The following is a 24,948-nucleotide window of genomic DNA, read 5'->3' as shown; positions in this document are numbered from 1 at the left end:
TGAAATATGCTAACCTCCTGAAACCAGGCATCAGATAGTACCATGCGGGTCGTGCCCCCTAAACCAGTTCATCTTCATGGAGAACCTCATGTCACGTGGAAATCCTCCGAGGTCAAAAAACTTATTGTACCAGAAAATCTCCAATATGTAGTACTTGGTAACTTCTCATATAGTAAGCTGGACGTGAAGGAATTGAGAAAAGTTATCCTTAACCAGTGTGAAATCGAAGGCCTTCGTACGATATGATTGATCGAGAACAGGCACTTGCTCACACGTTTCACTCTTGGAAGACTATGTCCAGATGTTATCAACACCAGCTTACTATTTAAAGGTGCAAGATACATATGGGCAGATGCGTTGACTGGTTTGGGATCCATGGTTTGTACCAGATGAAGAAACATCAGTGGCAGTCGCATGGATTAGTTTCCAGACTTGCCTCCAATTCTTTTTGTGAAGGAAGAAGTGTTTCCGTTGGCTTCTGCAGTTGGGAGACCTTTAACAATTGATATGACAACATATAACATGACCCCAGGCCATGCTGTGCCAAAGTGAAGGTGGAAGGCCACTTGTTAGCTACTCACCCTCAAAAGATTAATATTGCGGAGGAAGATGATGCTACAGGAGAAATCAAGTCCAAGTGGATTCAGATTCAATGTGATTATCTTCCAAAGTGTTGGAAGCATTGTAAGTTACAAGGACATGAAGAAGCAGAGTGTAGGGCTTTACATTCGGAATTAGAGAGGCAATACAGAGTAGAGACAGATGAGGGTAACAAGGTTGGTACAACAGCTAACCAAAGCAAGGTGTTAAGCAGTGGTAAAGTTGTTGGGAATATTCAAAGGAAATAGGAATGGATGTAGAGGAGGAGTAAATACTTTAAGATAAAAGTGGCATAGAAATTGTAGCAGAATCAGGGAAGAATGATTCACAGAATAATAAGGCTGTAGACTCTGTGGAAACACAAAATACATTTGCTATACTCGGAAAGGCTGACGATTAGGATAATGATTTGGATACTGGTACTTCAAGTACCACAAAGAAGTAGTTTAAAAAAAAAAAAGTACCACAGAGAAGCAACTAAAACAGGATGGAGGGAAGATTACATCAGATGTTATGAAGGATGATCAGGAGATGGGAAAGCTGATCAATACAAAATAATGGGTAGAAGACAATTTTAATCCAAAGAAGAATGAGGGCAACAACAACCAAAAGGAAGAGCAAATAATTAATACACAAAAGGAGATGGTCTTATATACTAGCAATACTTCTGTACAAGAAGTTGAAGGAGAGGCAAAGACAACTACAAGACAAGGAGTCCAGTCAATTTTGGAAGAACAACCAGGCCAGAAGGATATGCAGGAGGAAAACCAAACTGAGAGACAAGGAAAGATAACAACGGTGATACCAAAATGAAAATACAAGAACATGATCATGATGGAATCTCAACTCCTATTGGTACTCTCAAGGGTAGATGTTTGGAGTGCTTATTTAGTTGGCATTTTCTTACCTGTAAACAGTGTGGATACTTTTTTGGATTTTGGAGTGCTTATTTAGTTGGCATTTTCATACCTGTAAACAGTGTGGATACTTTTTTGGATTTTGCTAGTTCCCTGTCTTTAGCTTAGCTTAGTACAAAAGGCAGGATTCCTTTTGGCTGTTTTACAGGTTTTTAGTCTAAGTTTGCTTCCTGTTTTGTTTGAAGCAGCTTCTTTTGCCCACCTGTAACCTTGCATCATCTTGATGCTTTACTAATGACATTTGATTACTTTATCAAAACAAAATTAAAAAATAAATAAAAATCAATTAGAACTGATAAGTCAAGATGTGAAGCTGGCAAAGGGGATAAAACCAAGGCAACAAATGAGGAACAAGGTGAAAAGGGAAATAATCAGATACAGGAGAATCAAATTAATGAAGATCAACAGATTGTTTTGAAAGAAATTGACACAGGACAGATAGTTACTCAAGTTGAAAAGCCACAGGAGCAGGATTTTGAAAAAACAAAGGAGGGGGGCTTGAATGTTCACTCCACTAATCAAAACTTTAAAAGTGTGACAAGACCAGGTGATTTATCACCTAGACAAATTTAGAAAGGAAAGTCAGCAGGAAAAGGAAAAAAGAAGAATCAAAGAGAAAGCAGTGTTCTACTAGGAGGTGGAGTACAAACAAGGAACTATTAATAAATCTATTAATCTATGAAGAATGTTCTCATATGGAATATTAAATTTGCTAATACCATTGAAGCTTTTCAAAGGCTTATTAAAATGCATGTGAAATATCAGTTTGGCTTTATTGGTTTAATGGAGCAATTTCAGAACGCAGACTAAATAGTAGGATACAGAAAACTGGGCCTTCAAACAGATATAGTGAATGTCTCAGGAAAGATATGGACATTTTTTGATGAAAGTTTTGCAATAAGTATCTTGCAGATCATGAACAACAACTTACTGTCAAATTGAAGTGTCAAGACCTTCAGGAGGATCTAGTGATTACTTTGATGTATGCTAAATGTACACAAGCTGAGAGGTTGGAATTATGGGATTCTCTAGAGGATATGGCTAATAATATGACAAATCCATGGATGATAGGTAGAGACTTTAATGTCGTTACCTCAGAGGTAGAGAAATATGGTGGACTACCTGTTTGGATTAATGAAATGTAGGATTTTGTACAATGCATTCAGAACTGTGGTATGAGTGATCTGGGATTCAAAGGGAGCAAATATACCTGATGGAATGGGCAGAGTGAAGAGTGAAGATGATTGTATATTTAAGAAATTGAACAGATGTTTGGGATACCAAGAATTGCAGACAAGATATCATGGTATAGAAATCTTTCATTTAATCAGGAGTGGATCAGATCGTGCCCCATTACTAGTAGCATATACCAGAAATTTAGCACCAGTAAAGAAACATTTTAAATTTCTTAACTTCTGGGTTAAAAATGAAACTTTTCTGGACATAGTTAGGTTACACTAGAAAGCTGATTTTATGACCAACCAATCCTTTTGTACTGTTTCATCACAAACTGAAAAAAGTGAAACCAGTTTTGACTCAGTGGAGTAAAGCTACCTTTGGAAATATATTTCAGGAGATAGAGAATTTGGAAGATGTGATCGAAGTCCATGAAGTTCAATTTGAGTTGCATCCTACACCTAACAATAGGGAAAGACTGTATAGGGTACAAGCCAATTTGAATAGATACTTGCAACTTGAGGAGGAGTTCTGGAAACAGAAAGCAGGAATGTAATGCTATCAGAATGGAGATGGGAACACCAGGTCCTTCCTTGCCTATGTGCAAGGTAGAAGGAAGAGGATATGGTTGAGAAGAACTCAAGATCGAAATGGAAACTGAATGGAGAATAATGAGGAATTTCTCAGGAGGACTATCAGATTTTTCAAAGATCAAACTCACAAAGGAACAAGATCCAGAAAACTATGAAATACTGGACCATGGATGATATCTGATGACCAAAATGAGAATATCACTGATTTACCTACCCATGAAGTGGTTAAGCAGATTGGAAACTGCAGGAGGTCCTGATGGCTTTACTGGACTGTGTTTTCAAACATGCTGGGGTATAATTGGTGAACACATAACTAATATGGTAAGGGCATTCATTTGTGGAGCAGATTTACCTACATTTGTTACTCACACTAATCTAGTCTTATTACCAAAAAGGGGTCGAGTCCATGCCTTTTCGGATATGACACTAATTAGTTTGAGAAATTTTGTGAACAAGATCTTTTCTAGACCGATTCATGAAAGATCGATGGAATGTCGGCCTCACGTCATCTCCTTAAATCAGGCTGGATTTGTAAATGGGAGGAGTATAGTGAAGAATATTTTACTTAATCATGAGATCATCACAGATATTAGATTGACAATAACAATTCGAAATTGAACATGGCAAAGGCATATGATGGGGTGTCATGGTTGGTTTTAACTAAAGTGTTGAGAAAGATGGGATTTTTTGAGAGATTGATTGAAATGGTTTTCAGAATTATCAGTAAGAACTGGTACTCAGTATTGATTAAAGGACAACAAGAAGGTTTTTCTCAATCCGCAAGAGCTGTGAAACAAGGAGACCCTTTGTCCCCTAGTTTGTTTATTTTGGCAGCTGAAGTATTATCCAGAAACTTGAATGCCCTACATCAGGTTCCAAAGTTCAAAGGATATAGAATGTTCAAGTGGGGCCCTAAGGTAAATTATTTAGCCTATGCTGATGATATGATTGTGTTTTCTTTAGCTGATCCATTCTCACTGCAATTAGTTATGGAAGTTCGGAGGAAGTATGAAATCACTTCTGGCCAAAAAATCAACAGAGAGAAGAGTTCAACGTATATGCATCACAATGTCACAAGAGATATAGCTTTAACTGTGGAAATAGCTATTGGAATAGGAAGAAAAGATTTCACTTTGACTTAGTTAGGATGTCCAATCTTTTACAGTAGAAGGAAAAAAGATTTCTATAATGCAATGCTGGTTTTCCTGAAATGATTCCTTGGGTTTGGATAAACCACAAGGCTACTAATATTATGGGAATGGGGCTGCCGTCCCCTTGAGTGTGTGGGGTGGGGGGGCGTTCAATTGATCAAAGCCTTAAAGGAAGATTCTAGAATACTATATTTGCTGGACTTGTTCCTTTTTGGGGGCAGATTCGGGCGCCATCCCACCTCTCTGTCTTCAATTTTGGCCACCAAATAGTTGTAAGACTTGACCAAAATATCTCACTTAGGCTTTGATCTCTTCTTCCACAATAAGACACTTTTTAGTTGCTAATTGAAGCCCATCGAGCTTGACCTGAAATTTCCTTGTTTGGGATCTTGTCATGGACCTTTTTGAAGCTCTTAAATCTTCATCCTTGTCCTTCAATGGAGTCGAGCTTCCATGACTGCTATAATTCTCCCCCTCTCAAAGAAGATTCGTCCTTGAATCTTGACATAGATCATATTTGCTCCTTCAATGGATGTAAGCCTTCATTGTTGCTATCATTCTCCTCCTCCTAAAGAAAATTTGTCCTCGAATCTTGACAAATACCTACAACCAAACATGATAATCACAATAAGTAGCAAAGAAAGCCCAACAAGCATTTGATAAAAATAACACAACGTACCATGCAACCACTTAACTCACTTAGTTCTTTTATGTACAAACACCCCTTTTAAATATCCAAGCATAACATCGTCTGGTAGAATAATGTAATTGCCAACACAAGCACTAAAAACACAATTCATAAGCTCTTTAAACAATAGAGGATCATTAGCTAGACCAAAAGCATATGCATACCAAGAAAACATACCATATTTGCTCTTTTAAAACAACTTAACCTCAACATTGGCTATATAATAGCCAAGGTATGGATCAAAAGTAATTTCCTTGAGAAGCGACTTGGAATAAATCTGCAAAAAAAAAAGGATTTACAAAACAAGATAAAGATATTGTGAAGTTAGTAACATGTGAACACTTATCCTTTTCCACACTTGAGCCACTACATTCTGCATTTAGCTCAACTTCCTCAATATCTATTTCATCAAAAGCTTCATGTCCCTCTTTATGTTCATTGGAAAGTTCATCATCTTTACTTTCTTCATTGGAATTCCAAAGTGGACAAAAATGTAATGCAAACTCATCTTTGTTATCATCCCACAATGGGTTACCATACACTTTTAAACCTTGACCGATGAGGTTTTCTTCTGCAAGTGAGGTGTCATCATCCTTTACACAAGGTTGACCTCAATTTTTTGCATGAAAGGAGATGTAAGACTAAAACAAGAAAAAGTTAGTGGATTAGCATAGAACAAGATTTATCCTCTCTCAAGTTTCCTTGGATTTGTTCACTCAACTTATCTCGTTCCTCAATTTCATCACATTGTGACAAATTGTTCACATAAGAAGAATATGTTCACTCCAAATCTGAGTTATATCTCCACTTAAATATTTGACCTTGTCAAATTGTGGTACAGGTTTAGTTTCATTTGCATCAACAAATAAATCACCAGCAAGGTCATATCACATGAGATCACTAAGCTCAACTTTGTCTTCCGCAAATCATCGACCTTTGCACCTTTCAAATCTTCTTTGAAGCTAGTCTCTCCCTTCAATTGTTGTACCAACCCTTCAATGGTTTTTTCAAAATAACTTGAACATTTGGATCACAAATACTAGAAAAAGAAAAGAGTTATATAGTTAGAGCTTGAAGAAGAATCTTCTTAGACACTCTATTCTTTTAATATCTTCCTGTTCCTCATCTCTCATCTCAAGTATACTTGTTCACTTTTCATTTTACCTCTCAAACTCACTTCACTCAATTCTGTCCATTCGTTTCTAGTTCTTGACAACTCACTCTCTTCACTTATCACTTCCTCTCCTTTTTCCTCTCTTGAGTTGTCGAGTTGCTCACCCTTGCTTCTCTATTTCTTTTGGCTCTCGTCCTCACTTTTGTTTGGTTTGAAAATGGATCCAACTGAGTTGCTTTCCTTGGAAAAATCTGCTATATAAAGCATCATAAGCACCCACATACTTGCCAAGAATTCCTCTTATATCCTTTGGAGGACTTTTAGCAACAACTCTGATATTTGATTTGTTACAGTCATTTGATGTCCCTTTGGTCCTTCTTTTTATATGCCTTAAGCTTCAACTCCACCTCATTAGATGAAGGATAGTTTGAAGATGTTCTTGTGGATTCATGTTGTCTTTTCTTTCTTTCATCCCACTCATCATTCACTTTCTTTATCATTCATAGAGTTTTCGCAACTCCTTGTGAAAGATATCTTCATCCCTTCCTTTCAATCTTTTATCTTCTTCCTTTCTTTTGGTACTTATGGATGTAGCCATAACCTCCCAAAGACCTGCAAGTTACTTACGTACAAACAAAAGATTGTTAGAACCAAAAGGACCTCACCAAAAATGAATCACACCCTTACATGTATCACTCAATTAGGCTTTTACCCTCAAAGAATCTCACCACTCTTGCCTTTTACCACTCAAGGGATGCTCCTTAAAGATCTTCCATGAACCAGCAACTGAAACCCTTCAAAGCAAGTTCCAAGATTTGGTTCAAGAACGGAGTTTATGTCAAACAAAGAAAAGGACAACAAAACTATAACGGACTGGAAAAAAAAGAAATACACAATGAAAATAAAGAGAAGCACGGAACAAAATGACACGAAATAAAAAAGCAGGCACAAAATCACTAGACTACACTTAAATACAAATACTTAAAGTATCTTAGTAAGGAAATAATAGGAAAAATCAATGTAGAGTATAAACTTTCAAGATAACCTAGAATATACTAAACGGAAAAGGCTCAAATATGCCATCGAACTATCGGAAATGGCTCATTTATGCCACTCATCAATAGTTTGGCTCATTTATGCCATCGAACTATCGAAAATGACTCATTTATGCAACTCATCAATAGTTTGGCTCATTTATGCCATCGTCTGTTACCAAAATGACTCATCCATGCCATTTTTCATTAACGCCGGTTTTATAATACCATATGTGGCACATGACCTCCAATTAGAGGTGTACGTCGTTTAATTAAATTAGCCCAATTTTAAATCCCAAATTAATAAAAAATCCGACTCATACACCCTACAACCATAGTCTAGTTGGAGGCCATATGTCATAACTGGTATTGTAAAACCAACATTAATGAAAAATGGTATGGATGAGTCATTTTGGTAACGGACGATGGCATAAATGAGCCAAACTATTGAGGAGTGGCATAAATTAGCCATTTTCGATAGTTCGATGGCATAAATGAGCTAAACTATTGACGAGTGGCACAAAAGAGCCATTTCCGATAGTTCAATGACATATTTGAGCCTTTTCCGTATATTAAATGAGCTTTTGAATCCAAAGGTGCTGCAAAGACTTTGCACTCCTCCAACTGGCTTTTAAGTTTCTTGATGACCTTTTGGAATTTTTGATGAATATAACTTGAATACCACTTCAAATCCCAGTGAGTTTCACAAAAATTATAACTAGATCTGAATACCAACAATTTAAAGTAAAACAATCACAAGAGTGAGTACAAGCGACATATCAAGGAGAGGTGCCATGGTATATTCTATTTGCAGATGACATAAATTTGATTGGCGAGACACGCAGCGAAGTTAACGATAGGCTGGAAATTTTGAGACAGACCTTGGAGTCTAAAGGGTTCAAGTTGAACAAGACTAAGACAGAATACTTGCAGACTTGCAGTGCAAGTTCAGTGACGTAACTCACCCGGCAGATGTGGAAGTGAGGATTGATACACAAGTCATCTCCAAACAAGAAAGTTTCAAGTATCTGGGTCAATAATCCAAGGAAATAGGGAGATTAACGAGGATGTTACACATCACATTGGAGCGTGGTGGATGAAATAGAGGTTCACATCTGGTGTCTTGGGTGATAAGGATGTGTCACCAAGCCTTAAAGGTAAGTTTTATAAAGTGGTGGTCAGACCAACTATGTTGTATGGGGCGGAGTATTGGTTGATCTAGAACTTGCACGTCCAGAAGATGAAAGTAGTTGAAATGAGGATGTTGAGATGGATGTGTGGGCATACTAGTAGAATTAGAATTAGGAATGAAGATATCTAGGACAAGGTGGGAGTGACCTTCATGGTGGACAAGATAAAGGAGGCGAGCTGAGATGGTTCGGGCATGTGAAGAGGAGATGCACAGAATGCCCCAATAAGGAGGTGTGAGAGGATGGCTATGGTGGGTATGAGGAGAAGTAGAGATAGGCCGAAGAAGTATTGGGGAAAGGTGATTAGACATGACATGACACATCTGCAGTTTACCAAGGATATGATCCTAGATAGGAAGATATGATGGTCGAGGATTATGGTAGAAGGTTAGTAGGTAGTGTCTAGTTTCCGTATCAGTATTGTTAATATTACTCTCATACTGTCTTATTCTTCAATTTTAGTATTACCTGTTGTTTCCTTTGCTTCGATTATCATTTTATTTTGTTGGTGCTATTGTTCTTTTCTCCATTGTTTTTAGTATCACTTCTTCACTACTGTATTTGCTTTGCATACTTGTTATGCATTAGTTGAGTCGAGGGTCTATCGAAAATAGCCTATCTACCTTCACAAGGTAGGGGTAAGGCTGCGTACACACCACCCTCCAGACCCTACTTGTGGGATTGCACTGGGTACGTTATTGTATTGAGTACAACGCATCAAAACCAAGTGACTAATACCAAAAAGGTAGTGTTCACGCACTGTTCAATGAGTAGATTTCAATTCTTTTTTGACTTGTTTTGATTTTTTTGTTACTGTTCACGCTACAGTAATTTTTTTTTAAAAAAAATTTCTAGTGTTCAAATCAACATATCGAGTGAGTATAAGAATACTCAATCATCCAAAGCTCTGATACCACTTGATGACAGCATAATTCGTGGAAGAATTTAAAATTAGCTGTTAGAAAGAAGGAAGGATTGATTCTTGAGAGAGAAGAACACAAGCTCAAGTATTTGATAGTTGAAACCTTGTTTAATAGTAAAAGAAGCAGTGAATAAATTAAAAAGAAGAAAAGGAGGGAGCGAACTTAAATAAGAAATCTTATCGTTGAAGAAATCCAAGCTATGCTTCACGGTAAAACAAAAAGGGAAAAATCCTAAAGAGAACCTCAAAGGTCTCCATAAGCCACAAGGCTACTAATTTTAATATTAATTCAAACTTAGTTACAATGAAGAAGAAAACACCCCTCCATAAGAAGGGGGCTGCCATCCCCTTGAAATTATCAATGGGAATAGTCAAACTAGATTTAATATGCTAGTAAAATCCCTAGCTGAATAAAAGTTGGAATTTCCGGGGGGCGGGGGCGTTCAAGGTCAATTAATCAAGGCCTCAAAGGAAAAGATTATAGAAAACTAAAGTTGAACATTAGTTTTGTGCTGTTGGCCTTGCTCCTTTTTGGGAGCAGATTTGGGCCCCATCCTACCTCCTCTTTGTCTTCAATTTTGGCCACTAAATAGTTATAAGTTTAGCCATTTTACCTCGAAACTCTTCAAATAAACTTTCCTTACCTTGTTCTTGCTCAACTAAGTCCATAGATTCTCTTGAAAAAGTACCTTGTTTTTTTTTTTTTTTTTTGAAACTGGTAAGGTTTGAAAAAGTACCTTGTTCTTCCAAGTTCTTCACAAGACGCAAAAGAACGAGAGAAAGTAGAAAGGTTAGTAACATTAGAATAAGGAAGATCCTCACTCTCAAGCTTTTGTTTGCCCTCTTTCCTTTCTCTCATTTTCTTTTCAATTTCTTCTCTTGTGACAACTCACTCTTCTCACCATTGTTGTCAAAGGCGCGCTTAAGCCCTGAAGCGAGGCTCAAAACATGTTGAGCGCTTCGCCTCACTTTATGTGCGCTTCAGTGTCTTCATCAAGGCTCTAAGACATACTTTTCCTTGCCAATGAGCCTTTTTTGAAGGGATGACACTAGATAATTGATATTTCACTTTATCGTAATGTTTTTACGATTTCTTTGTCCATATATTTGTTATTCATGCGCATTATTATTAGTCTTTGTCCATATATTTGTCCATCGTGCCTTTTTTCAGTAAAGCCCCCGCTTTATTTGCACTTAAAGCCCCAGCTGACCATAGAGCTTTTTTGCGCTTTTCGCTTTTGATAACACTGCTTCTCACTCAATTTTTTCCTCTCGTTTTTTCCACTCAAGAGTTGTCACTTTCCTCTCCCTTACTTCTCTCTATCTTTTCTCTCTCATCCTCACTCTTTCTTGTCGTATTTTTTAAGGATGCCCTCAACTTCACTTGCTCTTTCAACATTTATTTGGCTCTAATGGTTCAAACTTGATCACTTTTTCTTCCATTTGCAATGTATAGTGATTCTTCCTCCCATTATGCATAATATCTCTATTATACATCCAAGTTCTCCCAAGAATAATATGACATGCATGTAATTGCACCACACCTCAAGTTACTTCATCTTTATAGGCTTCAAGGAATTTTCACCATTCTACTCACTTTAAGTTCACCACATTCATTTATGTCACGACCCAACTAAGGGGCCGCGATGAGCACCCGGTGCTATCCCACCCGGGCACCCCTTGACAGACTTTTGCATAATATCTAGGTGAGCCATATATTTAAAACATACATTTCTATTCATCCATCATACTAGTCCCCTTGGACAACAAGATTCTTTATATCATCATAGGCATTTATGCCACATCAATGTACATGGGCCGACGAGGCCAACAAAATGATATACAAAATATAGGCCGACAAGGCCAGACATATCTACCCATATACACGTGACTACGAGCCTCTAAGGAAAGTATAACATAACACATAAGCGGGACAGGACCCCGCTATGCCCATACTATGTACACAAAAGAATAAGTACCCAAAGCTATGGCTCCGAATGAAATGGAGCTCCGCTATGTAATCACTGAGAATGTAGCTACGAATCAACTCTGTCTCCCTGGCCACCTGCGGGCATGACGCAGCGTCCACAAACAAAAGGACGTCAGTACGAAGAATGTACTGAGTATGTAAAGCATGATCATCATCAATATAAAAGCGTAATAGATAACATATGAAACAACATAGGAGGGAAGACAATAGCATCGTCGCCATGGCACTTACTTGCTTTCCATAGGGACGTTTCTTTCTTATCGCGTATCCGTATACATAGTCTTATTCATTCGTATTCATACTCATATTCACATCGTCTACATCTCATATACATTGCATATACATAGCCTTTGCGCAACATTTACATATACTCAACATATTCGTACTCATATTGATGTCATATATATACATATACATATAGCCTTTATATAGCATACCCGATCATGAAGGATCGATGTTTCATACATACTTGGCCAACCAAGGCTCAAGGTTATACCTACCTGGCCCTACCAAGGCTTCAGGGTTATCCGTACCTTCTGCAGAAGAGCGCTCACGTTACGTAATTATATACATACTTTATACATATTCATATACATACATTCTACCCGGCATCATAAGCTCGGGGTCTTATCATAGCCCTTCATAGGCACACATACATACAATAGCCCATAGGTATCTTAATCATCACATTATTCTCATCATTATGACTATCATTGTCACTATCTTCATTGTTATCCTTGCATCTATCTTATAGGCCTACTCGTCATACGAGGAACTTAGTACTATCGTAGCACATCAAGCATCGCGAGCTTATTAGCCCGGAAGGTTAATCATTTGAAGAAATCATAGACTTATAGAAGATTTAGACGTTAGGTCAAAGAACCATGCCTTATGAAAGAAGGGTTAGCCTTACATACCTTTTCGTTCGAATATATATCACTTGCATGTTCTCTTTCAACGCTTGCGTTTATACCTTCATTAAAGGTCATACTATCGTTAGAATCGATAGCTAGCATATATGACTAAAGCTAGAGAAAATCGGACATCATCTCCTCCATAACGTATCTCAACTCCCAAACGTCAATAATAAATTCACGATGCCATAACAATAGCCATTACTCATTCACATTATCCATATTTCTAGACTTACATTCAATTCATCCATAACCATGGCCATAACACACACGACGTCCATTTACATACATTGTTCATCTCATGTTCTCAACATCATTTATATCGTATTTACCTCACAATACATCAAGACCCATAGCTCAATTCATACTATTTCTCAAAATGACACTATTCCATATTCATGACTCATTTTTCTATACTTTTCTACAATCCAAGTATTTCAACTCTTAACTACCTTAAACAACATAGAAATATCATGAATCTTACCTTAAATGTTGTAGGAACAAGCTTTAGTTGATAATACTTCACTTTGAGCAAATCCCTAGTTTATCTCCATTTGGATCTCTTGACTTTGAATGATCTTAATGGGTTTGCTCACACTTGATTCACTTGATTTGTGTTGTTGATCCTTAATAATCCTTGAAAACTTGTGGAATATATGTAGAGAGATGTTCTAGAGAGAAGGGGTGTGATGTAGAAGTGAAATGAAATAAGCCTTGGTCCCTTTATTTAATGACTTAAAAATCTGATTTGAAGTGCATAGTGGTCGTAAACTTGGTTTACGGTCCGTATTCCAGTTTACGGACCGTCCTTTGTGCTCGTATTTAATCATATCAGAACCAGAAACTCAAACTGAGATGTGGTGATTTACGGACGTAGTTTACGGGCCGTAAACCACTTTACAGTCCGTATTTTGGGTCGTTTTTAACCATTTGCTCATTTGGCAGAAAGTTGAAGTTTTGGAAGCCAAAATACGACATGGCAGTTTACGGACCGTATACCACTTTACGGTCCGTATTTCATTTTACGACCAACTGGCCAGAATGCAAACTTGCAACTTTTCACATTTCCAAAACCTATAATTATTCATTATGGAGCATAACCTCTCTCTTATTGCGATTGCCTTCGGAATCTCACTTAGGGTCGTCAAATGTTATTTCTTACTCGCGGAAACATCGTACACTCGTACCCATCACTAGTTCATTCACTTGCGTACCAACGGAAGATTTTCCGAGGTGTAACAATTTAACCATTGCAACCTACATGGCCTAGGATGGTTAAAAGTCTTTAACTTTAATTCCTTCACCAAGGTAGCACTAACCAAGTTATCACAACTAGCACCATTCACTACCAAAGTGCGCATCCTTTCCAAAATAAGGCATCTAGTGTAGAAAATATTATGCCTTTGTGTACATTCTTCTTCTTCATTCAAACAAGTTGATAAGGATCTTCTTACTAGCAAGTCTTCATTCACAAGCATCACCTCATCATTTGCATTTTCCAATAAAGAAGTACTACTTTCAACAACTTCATCAAAGGCACCAATCTTAGATCCCACAACATTTTCAACACAAGAAGTCTCACTTTTATCACAAGTAGACAATTCAACATTTTTCTCAAGAAGTGACATAATTTCACAAGTAGAAGTAAGAGTAAGATCCTTTAAAGAATGACTACTAGAACCAACAAGATTATCCTTTAAAGAATGACTACTAGAACCAACAAGATTTTTATTCTTTAAACAATTTCTAGCTCCCAAAGATTTATAACAAGGCACACTTTTATCACTACTAGCACACGGAGTATAATTAAGTGTAGCCAAGTTACCTTGCACTCCACTTGAATGCTCATAATAATAAGTAGCAAAGGAGTTTTCTTCTTTAGGCATGGGATATGCTCCAAGGACTTCATTTGACTTGAAGAAAGGGCTTTTAACTTTATGTCTATGGTTGACACAATAAGAAATGTCTCTTGATATTACTTTCGAGTGAATATATGACAAATGATACACATCTTGATTATTCCTCAAGTCTTCTTTCTTAGCATTACTCCTTGTTGCATTTCTTCTAACTTCCATCATACTCCTCCTTTCTACTCCAAGTAGATCCTCTATTATATTCACCACAATATCTTTCTCGAAAATATGTAGGAGAAAATTTCTCTTCCATGAGTCTCTTAAACTCTTTCCATTTTGTGACAGCACCTAAGTTATCTCTATACCTTTTGCTCATCACTTCATTCCACCACCGATAGGCATGATCTATGAATATGTCCGTGGCATAAATTACTCTTTGTGGGTTAGAAACTTTGAAGATGTGAAATGTCTCTTCAAGCTCTTGGACCCAATCAAAGAGCTTCCGGACCATCATTCCCATTGAAGCAAGGAAGCTTCATTTCACGGAGTTCCTTCTCTTTAATCACATTTCCTTCATACCACCACTCATACCATGTATCTAAACTATCTCTAATATAAGCCGGTTCATTAGATGAACTCCATCTTTCATTTCCTTTCATGGAACCACCACTTGGATTCTTATTACCATCCATGTCTACCTTTTTAACTCCTTGTACCTACAAAAGACACACTTGAAAACAAAGAAGATTGGTTAGTTTAAAAAAAAAAAAAATGGACCTTAAGTCACTCCCTTTGTGTATCACTCAAAATTCGTATCACTCAACACTCGTGTTTACACTCAAGGCCGAAGGCTTTTATGGCCACTCTCAAATGAGCTCATCTCTCTTTGCCTTTAACCTCTCAAGGGATGTCCACAATCTCTTCAAGAACCAACCATTCTCAAAATACTTCAAGCAAGTATTCAAATAGCGGTTCGGAGTGGAATTTATTTCAATAACAAAGAAGGACAAATAAAACTAACAGACTAGGAAACAAAGAATTAAGAGAAAAGCACGAATCAAGTGCCACAAATAAATAAAAGCACACAATTAATTAGATAACTAAAGTATGAAAGTGAGAAGGTATTCGGGAAATACTCACGGATATCAAGTCATCACTTAGTACTTAGGTCTTAGACACAAACAACCACGAGAGCTTTGAGATCCATAGATCTTCAACTTCAAAATTGGAGTTCAAATATTCTCCACTTTTAAAACCCACAACAATAGTTAACCCAAATTTTAAGTAATAGCCAAGCATCAGATCACTTTAAATATTTAATCTCCAACTCCACAATTAAGTAGCTAAAATGAATTCCATGCATTAACATCATCCGGATCTGGATTTCGATATTCGGCAGCAACCAATTTCACGAACCCAAACCTTCAAGCCACAATTGTAGTTCAACTTTTAGCACAAACAACCAGCTTCAAATAATTTTCACCAATATTTTTAAGATCCAAATAGTAATAACCCAGCAGCTCGCCGATTCCGAAATTCAAAGTCTCGAACCAGATTTTCTCAATGCCTCGTGGTCTGCTTCCAACAAACACCCCAATAGCTTTTTTTTTATTTTCTATCTTCTAATAGCACAATCACCAGATGACTTTCCAAAATTTCAGATTCACACTTAGACAGTAGCTTAAACAGGAACAGTGAAACATTTTATTTTTTTTGTGTGATTTTGATGGCTCAAAATCAGTGAAACAATTGAGTATTAGGATACCCAATTACTCCAAAGCTCTGATACTAATTTGATGTGAGACGGGCTTGGGAATCCAAAGAAATTGAAGATGGGTTCTTCAACCCCACAAACAATTATGGAAAATAATAAAAGGATAGGAAAATTAAGAGAATTGTTGGGGTAAACAAATACCTAAGTAATTAAATACTTAAGACATATGTAAATGGAACCAATAATCTTAAATCTAGGATGTGAAAAAAGAAATGGTTAATCTAGGATTGAAATGCAATCAGTCAACTCAAAGAAACAATGAAGAGAATCTAGGAACTAATTAGATTAACATTCAAACAATGCTTTTATTGCTTTTATTGAGCCGGGGGTCTTTCGGAAACAGCCGTCCTACCTTGGTAGGAGTCAGGTCTGCGTACACTCTACCCTCCCCAGACCCCACGATGTGGGATTTCACTGGGTTGTTGTTGTTGTTGTTGTATTCAAATAAGAGATATAATCCAAAGAGAGAAGAGAATGAACTCATACATGAATTACGTACTTGTTCCAATTCAAGAGAGGTTCAAGAGGAGGTATGGGACAATCCCCAACTCTCAAAAGAGTAATCTACCCTCAAATCCAACATAATCTATCTTGCAAAAGAAAGACATAATAGTCTATTTATACTAGGGTTCATTATCTAAGTTAATTACTAAAATGCCTTTAACTTATGGGCTCCAATTTAAGAACAAGGACACGGGTCTTCTTTCTTCTTTTGGGCTTCCAATTGTCTTGGACCTTGTTCTCCACTCTTTAAATATCGACATAAGCATATTGTGGATCTTGAAGCTCGGAAAGAAGTGTCCAATTTCATGATGGACACCTCGTATCCCATCAACTCACGAAGGAGGATTGCCCAAGACCATATAAGGAGACCAAGGACCCCTTATCCCACCGATTTGGGGCTCCAACACCCCCTGAACGTCCAGGGCTGGACATCTGAAGCGTAAACAAAATATAAGACGGGGGGCCCAACATCGAAAACAATTAACCGGGATGGGTCTAGCTCTGATAACATGTTATGAACCTTGAGCATAACTCAAACCCAAACCCTAGCTCATGAGGGAAGGATTACCCAAGACCATACAAGGAGATCAAGGACCCCTTATCCCACTAGTGTGGGACTCCAACACATAGCTATAGCATTTAGATCTTTGTTGCCAACCTGTGTATCACACTTGATGTCCACCTGCGTTTCATCAGTTTTTGGACTTGTGCAACACCATTGTTATTTTTCTCAGGTCTATAACAAAATTTTCCCTCACTTCAGGGTGGAGTATTCTACATTTAAGTCCCTATGATCCTAGACATTGCAATGATTACATAATTCCAGTATCATTGCACTCAACCTTCTGAACTATGATTTCCTTGTGTCCTGCTTCATTATGAGATGAATCGGAACTTCATTGAGAAGGGGTCTAGTTGTATCGATTTCAACCTTGACTTTAACCTAGTTTTGGACAAAGTTGCTTTGTCCGTGATGATGGGAATGCCTATAGGTTCGGCAATGCAGCCCATTCAAAGAAATGCAACAGTAAATTAGGGAGGTTAATCCATACCAGTGTTAGCGTTGTCTCTTCTTCTGGCTTCATACTCTTGCCACTAAGTGGAAGGAATTGTATATATTTTTATGATCTTCCTCCAGATCAAAATCGATGAACACATGTTTCATATTATATGCACCAATCTTGACCTTATCCTTAAGAGGGGTTGATTTGAGGAAGTCAGCTTCAATGGAATGCCTGACTCATGGAAATTACCAACCACAGTGAGCCGACAGGATTCAGCTAACATATCATATTTTCTTAGGTGAAACTAACCACAGGTTTCCAGCAACGAAATCATACGGCCTATACTTGAGGTGAACCTTTTTCTTTGTAGATTTTCCGTCGTTGCCTGGACAACCAACTACAACTACAAAATTTAGGGAGTTATCCCCTCCTAGAGGGTTCCCGGGAGCCAAATTCCCCCCAATTTTAGGAGTAGTAGCTTTGCTAGTGGTTTCTGCTTGATGAATTAGCAGTGAGAAGGCTTGAAATTGGGGGTTAGATGGGTCGGGGGAGCTGGCGGAGGGCCAGGATATTTGCTGAACAAGTTGAGGGAGAGCATTTTGCTTTCAAGATGACCGTTAATAGTTACTGAAAGAACCTTTTGGGGAAATTCCTGAAAGGAAAAGTAGAGAGAAGTTGGAGCTTTTCTCACTAGATTAGTTTGGAAGGTTGTTACAGGTTCAAATTTGGCAATTGATTAATCAATATCCTAATCTTGTCCTTAACTTAATGAAGTAGGCATGCATGTATGATTATTGTTCCCACCCTTCACCTCTCATTGAAAATCCTCTCCTATAGTATGGCTTCTCGTTGTGAGTAGTGAAATGCCTAATATCAGATGTGAACAAGAACAGTCACGAGGATCATACAAATGAGATGACAACTCTTAGCATTACCTTGCTTTTACGAGTGGAATGTTGCTTAAAATGGTTTTTGGACAAGAAAGAAAATTACAATAAAACAAGTTCATTTGTTTTTCGAAAGGAAAATTTGGAATAGTGCGTCTCTATTGAATCAAGCCTGCTAAATGGTACTTGGGACCCACTACCAATGTTCTTGGGTGTATCAGCATAATATGTTTTGCGAGTTTAAAATGTTTTCTAAAATTGCTATTGTTATCATTATATTTCTTTCTAACATAGCACTCCTGTTTTGTTTTTGCTCTATTTAGTTCATCGCTTTATGACTAATACTAATGTCCAGGGACCACATCTGCTTGCTCCAACGGGAAGCGACCTGAGGGCTTATGGCAAAGAGGGAACGGTATTTGCAGGATACCACTATGACCTGAACTTCCTCACAATTCATGGGAGAAGTCGATTTCCCGGACTAAGTATTTGGCTTAGAAATGGGCGAAAAATGGAAGTGAAGGTTCCTGTAGGATGCCTCCTTATTCAGGCAGGAAAGCAGGTATAAAGAATTTGATGTACTTCCTTATTTTCTTGAGAGTACTAATGCCTTTAGCTTGTAAATCTGCTAGCTCCAGCAAATCAACATCAACATGGACTTAAAATGATCATGCAATCACTGCGCTACACTTTCCTTGGCATGGTGAAATAGTAAACTGTGGTCCAATGTTTTGCCATTTTACATGTTTGATCATTTTCTGGTTTGAATAAGTATGTTCACTTTTTATAAGATAATTAGAACTAGTTATTCGCAGATCAATATTAGCTCTGTGGAAGTGTCTGGCGTGAATGTAATGTTAAAATGCTAAATTTTATAATCAAGATATATCTTAATATATTCACTTTGCAAGATCTGTATCATAGTTTGAAAGGTCTATTTGATTTACAGGTGTATTCCTATATACCTCGCATATTGTTGGAAGTTTCAGTTGCTACCATTTTCTTAACTTTTTGTTCAATAATGTACTCAGATAGAATGGTTGACAGCTGGAGAATGCATGGCTGGCATGCATGAAGTTGTTGTAACTAATAGGACCACTGATGCAATTAAACGAGCTCTGGAGCAAAACTGTAGTCTGTGGAGAGTATCCTCTACGGTGCGTGCGAAAATTAGGCTGAAATCTTTTTTTTTTTTTTTTGAAATTTGAATTGCAAAAGTTGCAATTGTTGAAACGTTGACTTGTTAAAAGTGATATTAACATGGATTTGTTTTCTGCTTTACCTAGCTATTTGCACACATAGCATCAGATGCAGTGCTAAAACCTTTAGGGCATTTTTCAGACAGTCCTCTTGCAAGCAAGTATCCTCCCATTTGTGCCGGTGAATTTGTTGAACATGAGCTTGCTGTCATAAATCTTAAAGGTAATAAAGGAGCTTGATAATCCCTATTTATGGAAGTGGGTTCCTATAGCACTAAAGGTGCTATAAATGATGAAGCAAATTGAAATTGGATTCTTCTGTCTATTCCTGGTCAGTGAACAGTCGTCAGGGCAAAAAAGCCTTTGTAAAGGAGCAAAGTATAACTGTATCATTAATTCCGTTTTGTACTTTGTTTAACACTAGGGTGATTGGATATACTTCCCAAATGACTGCAAGATCTGCTACACTTGTTCTATCATTTGATTGGCTAAAGGATGAAATGTCAAGCCATTCAACTTTAATAGTATTGGCTTTGCTTTATGTATTAACCGTTTGTGTTTTTCATTGAGTAATGTCAGTTTCTTAGTGTCTTATCATGTTGGTGATGCTTTACATATATTCAAAATTGTGCTTGAGGTAGAGGGCCGAGTGTACGGAAACCCGACCCGATTTTGGGACCATAATTATTGCTTTACATATATTCAAACATTTGTGCTTGAGGTAGAGGGCCGAGTGTACGGAGACCCGACCCGATTTTGGGACCATAATTATAATCATACCATAATTATAATCATACTCGTAGTGCGTTAAATTTTGCGAGTCTACTCATTTCGGAACAATTTTAAACATGCAGTGTTTACAATTTCATATAGTTGAAGTGCAAGCACATATGATTAAGTTTTAGCCATTTTTGCTTCAACTTTTGACACATTTGGTTGAATTCAGTTATTTTTTGCCTGTACTTTAGACATAAATACCTGAACTTCAAGTATAAATAACCAAATTTTAGCCATATAAATTTTAGAAATTGCATGTCTGAAGTTGTTCGGAAATGAAGTGAGTAGACGTACAATTTTTTTAAATAATTGGTTACAATTTAAATAGCGGTATTCAAATAGGGTATATGTGAAAATTTTATTGGGTTAACAAAATTAGTCCATGAAAATATGATCCTTTCAACTCGCTAGTTTATTAGCTCAACTCATCTTGACATGCGTAAATTCAGTAATTTAAAAGTAGGGGTGATTTGGGCTAAGTATGTAGCCCAAATTGATTAATGAGAAACTGTCAAAATATTTATAATCATTTTTTTGTTTAATATGTAATATATATCTATAACTAAGAAGAAAAGAAGGTTTCTAGTCGCCCTAAACCTGGGGAGGCGGATCGGCACCAATGCCTTACCTGACCGAGCGAACCAACCTGTAAGACTCATGAACCTGTTGAATAAAGAGCCATGACATATGCATACCTACTAGTATGAAAAACAAGGCAACATCGGGTATCTAGCAACCTAAAAGAGACATATCTACATATAGGCTACATGGCCACAACACAAATAGACGATCCAACTTGAGTATGATCACAACAATTGGGTACAACTGACTACATATACAACGTACGTTACAAATCCTTTACGAGTGTCTGACACCATAACATTGTCAGGACAGGGCCTTGACCTACCCATGAGGTCTGTACATATACATAACAAAAGAGTAACTAGACTTGGTTGGACTCCAGGAAGATATGGCGCTCACCAAACAACTAGTGAAATAGGTCTGTCAACCCGCGAATCTAGACCTGCAGCATGAAATACAGCGTCCCCGACAAAAGGGATGTGAGTAGAGAATGAATTGTACTCGTACGTAAGGCAGACATGATGATATGACCCTACAAAGCTCAAGGCCATTCACTAGGAGCCAAGCAAAGGAGCTTCAAGACTTTCAAGCTCTATTTATGAAGAAGGAAGCATTTGAGGAGCTAGAAGAGAAGATCTCAAGAGTCTACAACATTTGGAAGGTGGCTTGAGAAATTTAGAGAAGACATCTCAAAGCGGCTAAAAGTGCAAGAGGGACATTTTTGCAAACTGTGTACAACTGATGCAAATCTCGACCAAGAATGCAATTCAAGGTCAAGAGTACAATTGGAGGCCACATTTGCAAGTTTTTAGTCATCGTTGAAGACCCATGTTGGGGGTAATTTTGCAAAGAGCCACTTTTGGGCCTTTGTTGTAAAGCCTTAGACTATAAATAGGAGACTTGTCTCATTTTCATTTCCTTAGCTTGAAAATTGATGAAACTTGAGTATTAGTTTGTTTAGTAGTTAACTTAATATAAATTGTTTGGCTTGATTAACTAAGTGTGATTTCTTAGTTGTGCCTTGAATTGCTTTCCATTGAATTTGCCTAGGATTGCTCATTTGTGGATTCGAGTTGAGTCAATTCCTGAAATTCAAATTGCTTAGGTCTTTAGGATTTCATTCCAATTGAAAGGGGTTGGGTTTCATACACCCAACCTTATTCATAGAATCTATCCTAGGGGTCTAGTATCTATCAATCTACCCTTCTTCCATCTCTAATCTTCATCCATCCTTTATTTTGATTTTTCTTGTTCTTCAAGTTTTCTAGAGCTTCTTAGGTTGAATTATATCATTTGGTATCTGAGCATAGGCTAAGAGATTGTTGCTACAATTTCTAATCTTAGGCTCAAAATTTGAAAAACCCACAAAAAAATCAAAAATCCAAAAATTCACAAAAAAATTCGACAATTGTTTTTGTGGTTTGATTTTGTTGTTTTTGAGGTTGGATTTGAGAATATTGAGGTGAAAACTATCCATATACAAAGTTTGAAGCTATTTAGTTGAAGTTTGAGTCAATCACCATTGTTGACCTTGAAGAACTTGAAGAACTCAAAAGTGAGTTTGGTGATTGAGTTGAAATTGAAGCTAATTAGTTAGTGAGCTTTGTTCTCCAAATTAAAGGGAGCTTAGATTTGAAATTTGAGACAAAAACGAGTTGATTTGGGGTACATTGAAAATTTGAATGTTCTTGGTGTTCTTGAAGATCTTCATATCTTCATGAGAAAGAAGGTGACCCAAGGGTGCGTTTGATCCAAAATATTCTCCCAAAGTTGTCAAAAGGTGTTTTCCTACCCCAAAAGGGAAAATACTAGGTTATGTGGGTCCAACAAGTCAAGAAAAAGTAAGAAAATCCAACCAAAGTTTGAGGCATAACGTACAATACGTCACCACTGATGCTGAAATACGGTCCCAATTAATGGACCGTATAAAATATACGAACCGTCAATCTTGTCCGTAAAACTGTATTTCGAAATTGTGTATACTGATACAGATCTACAGTCCAATTTCACGGACCGTATAAAATCTATGGACCGTAGAATCCACATCGTAGATATAAGCCAAAGTTTATAACTCACTGTTTGGGATCAACGCTACTGATCTACGACCGTATAATTACTAAGTCCAACCGTATAATCCAAGTATCAACAATACATTTCAAGGTATTTGTATCCTGATTCAACTTCGATTCCTTTCACTTTCATCTAATTCCTCTGATTTCCCAAGCCTCAAATCTTGTTCTTAATTCATTTGAATTCCAAAATATTTCTTAGGATTGCTTGTTAGTTTTGTGTCCCTAATCCTTTGGTCGGGAGCAAAAAAAAAAAAAAAAAAAAAAGAGTAGAAATTTAAAATTTTTAGTTGTTTCAAATTGATTCCTTAGATTAATTGGGGCTTCAAGACCCCGATTTCAAGTTATCACCTACCTGGGCCTGAAATTTTATTTATTTCCCGATTTTAGCATTCTATTTTCTTGTGTCTCTCAACTAGTAGCCATTTAGTAGTTGTTCCTACTTGTGTTTACTAGTTCTTGTGTCTGCAATTTTTTCGTGCTAATTTCTTTCAAGCTTTTCTTCGTTTTATTTTGTTGAAAACTTCTTTAGCTCTCGTCCGTTTGTTTTTTAGGCGTCCTTCTTTCATCTTTGTCACGACCCAAACCAATGGGTTGTGACGAGTGCCCGGCCACTACTGACCAAGCACCCCTAAACTCGTACTTGCTATATGCTGAATAACCTGGTGGCCCATTCCTAACTTTTATCTCAGCGATAGCATCTGCTGTAAAATTTATGCAATAAACTCTAGATATATATATAGGCATACGTGCAATGGATAGACATCACAGTCCGACATGGCCACTACATGTACTGTACATAAAATAAAAGACCACAAAGCTACATGACGTTCTCACTATATACAACTATCTACAAACCTCTATGGAATATAAACTGTAGAAAAGACAGGACAAGGCCCTGTCATACCTACATATCTACACAACAAGATAGCATACCAAAAAAGGCTGCAGCTCCGGACCAATGGAGCGCATCGACTGCGGCTGAGGGGAGATCCTACTGGTCTGGATCGTCTAGCTGGCTACCTGATCCTGCGGGCATGAACGCAACGTCCACAAGAAAGGACGTTATTACGAACAGTGTACTGAGTATGTAAGGCATGAATAACAACATAATAAGAGGTACGAAACATAACATGAGATAAGGATAACCTGTATGTCTGATTGCCTCTTAAGGTGAATATCATACATGCTTGCTTAGCCTTTTCATAAAAACATTTCTTATACTTATAGAACATAATAGTGCTGCGGAACGTGCAGCCCGATCCATAAATATTTTATATTGCTGCGGAACGTGTAGCCCGATCCATACCCATATATCCCGCGTCCGGGACGATGTCATAATATACCAACTGATCAGGTGGTTATGCGTATATAACGCCTCACCTTTCCCCATATCCCCATATCCCCTATATACATATATATAATATAAGTAGCATGCATGAGAGCCCAAGTAAAAGCTACAAATCTATCGGAGTGACGTAAGGTCGGTAACCTCCGATTTATATTAAGGAATAATCACCATCACCTTATCCCACCTTAAAGGAACAATCATGATAAGGTGAGATCGACAATAATGAATGGAATCAAGAAAAGCCTGAAATAAACTCAATAATCTCATAATAGCATTACGATCATAAACTTTGAAACTTCTAGAAATGGGATCATCATCATCATTATCATCATGAAAACATAATCATCGTTAGTGTCATAAGAAACTTTAAGAATTATGAATCTCTAGCTTGTGGGAACAAGGACATTAGGGAAAACATGTATGGGTTCACAAAAAAGGAGTCATCATTGTCATCATAGAAAACATCCTGTCTTTAACATCATAAAAACCTTGAGGACCAGGAACTTCTAGCTTTTCGGGAACAAGAATATTATGGAAGACACCCGGACACCCGGTTCTTAATCAAAAAAATAAAATATTATGGAAGACATGTATGGAGTCATAACATAGGAATCATGCCTTTAGAAAGAAAGGGACTAGCCTTAACATACCTTTCGGTC

The 24,948-nt window shown here is 37.4% G+C and overlaps 1 protein-coding gene across 2 annotated transcripts in view; it reads left to right on the top strand.

Annotated features, from left to right (window-relative positions):
• Positions 1 to 20,104, top strand: part of LOC132636075 (uncharacterized) — a 29,577-nt gene extending 9,473 nt beyond the window's left edge. For both annotated transcript variants that reach the window (XM_060352756.1, XM_060352750.1), the window contains 3 exons: positions 18,667 to 18,873; positions 19,343 to 19,468; positions 19,598 to 20,104. In XM_060352756.1, coding sequence (XP_060208739.1) covers positions 18,667 to 18,873; positions 19,343 to 19,468; positions 19,598 to 19,750 — 486 coding nt within the window. In that variant the 3' untranslated portion in view covers positions 19,751 to 20,104. The remainder of the gene's footprint in view (positions 1 to 18,666; positions 18,874 to 19,342; positions 19,469 to 19,597) is intronic.
• Positions 20,105 to 24,948: the final 4,844 nt, after the last annotated feature.

This window comes from Lycium barbarum, chromosome 1 (assembly GCF_019175385.1).
Source record: "Lycium barbarum isolate Lr01 chromosome 1, ASM1917538v2, whole genome shotgun sequence".
NCBI lineage: Eukaryota > Viridiplantae > Streptophyta > Magnoliopsida > Solanales > Solanaceae > Lycium > Lycium barbarum.
This window is presented reverse-complemented; position numbering and strand designations above follow the sequence as displayed.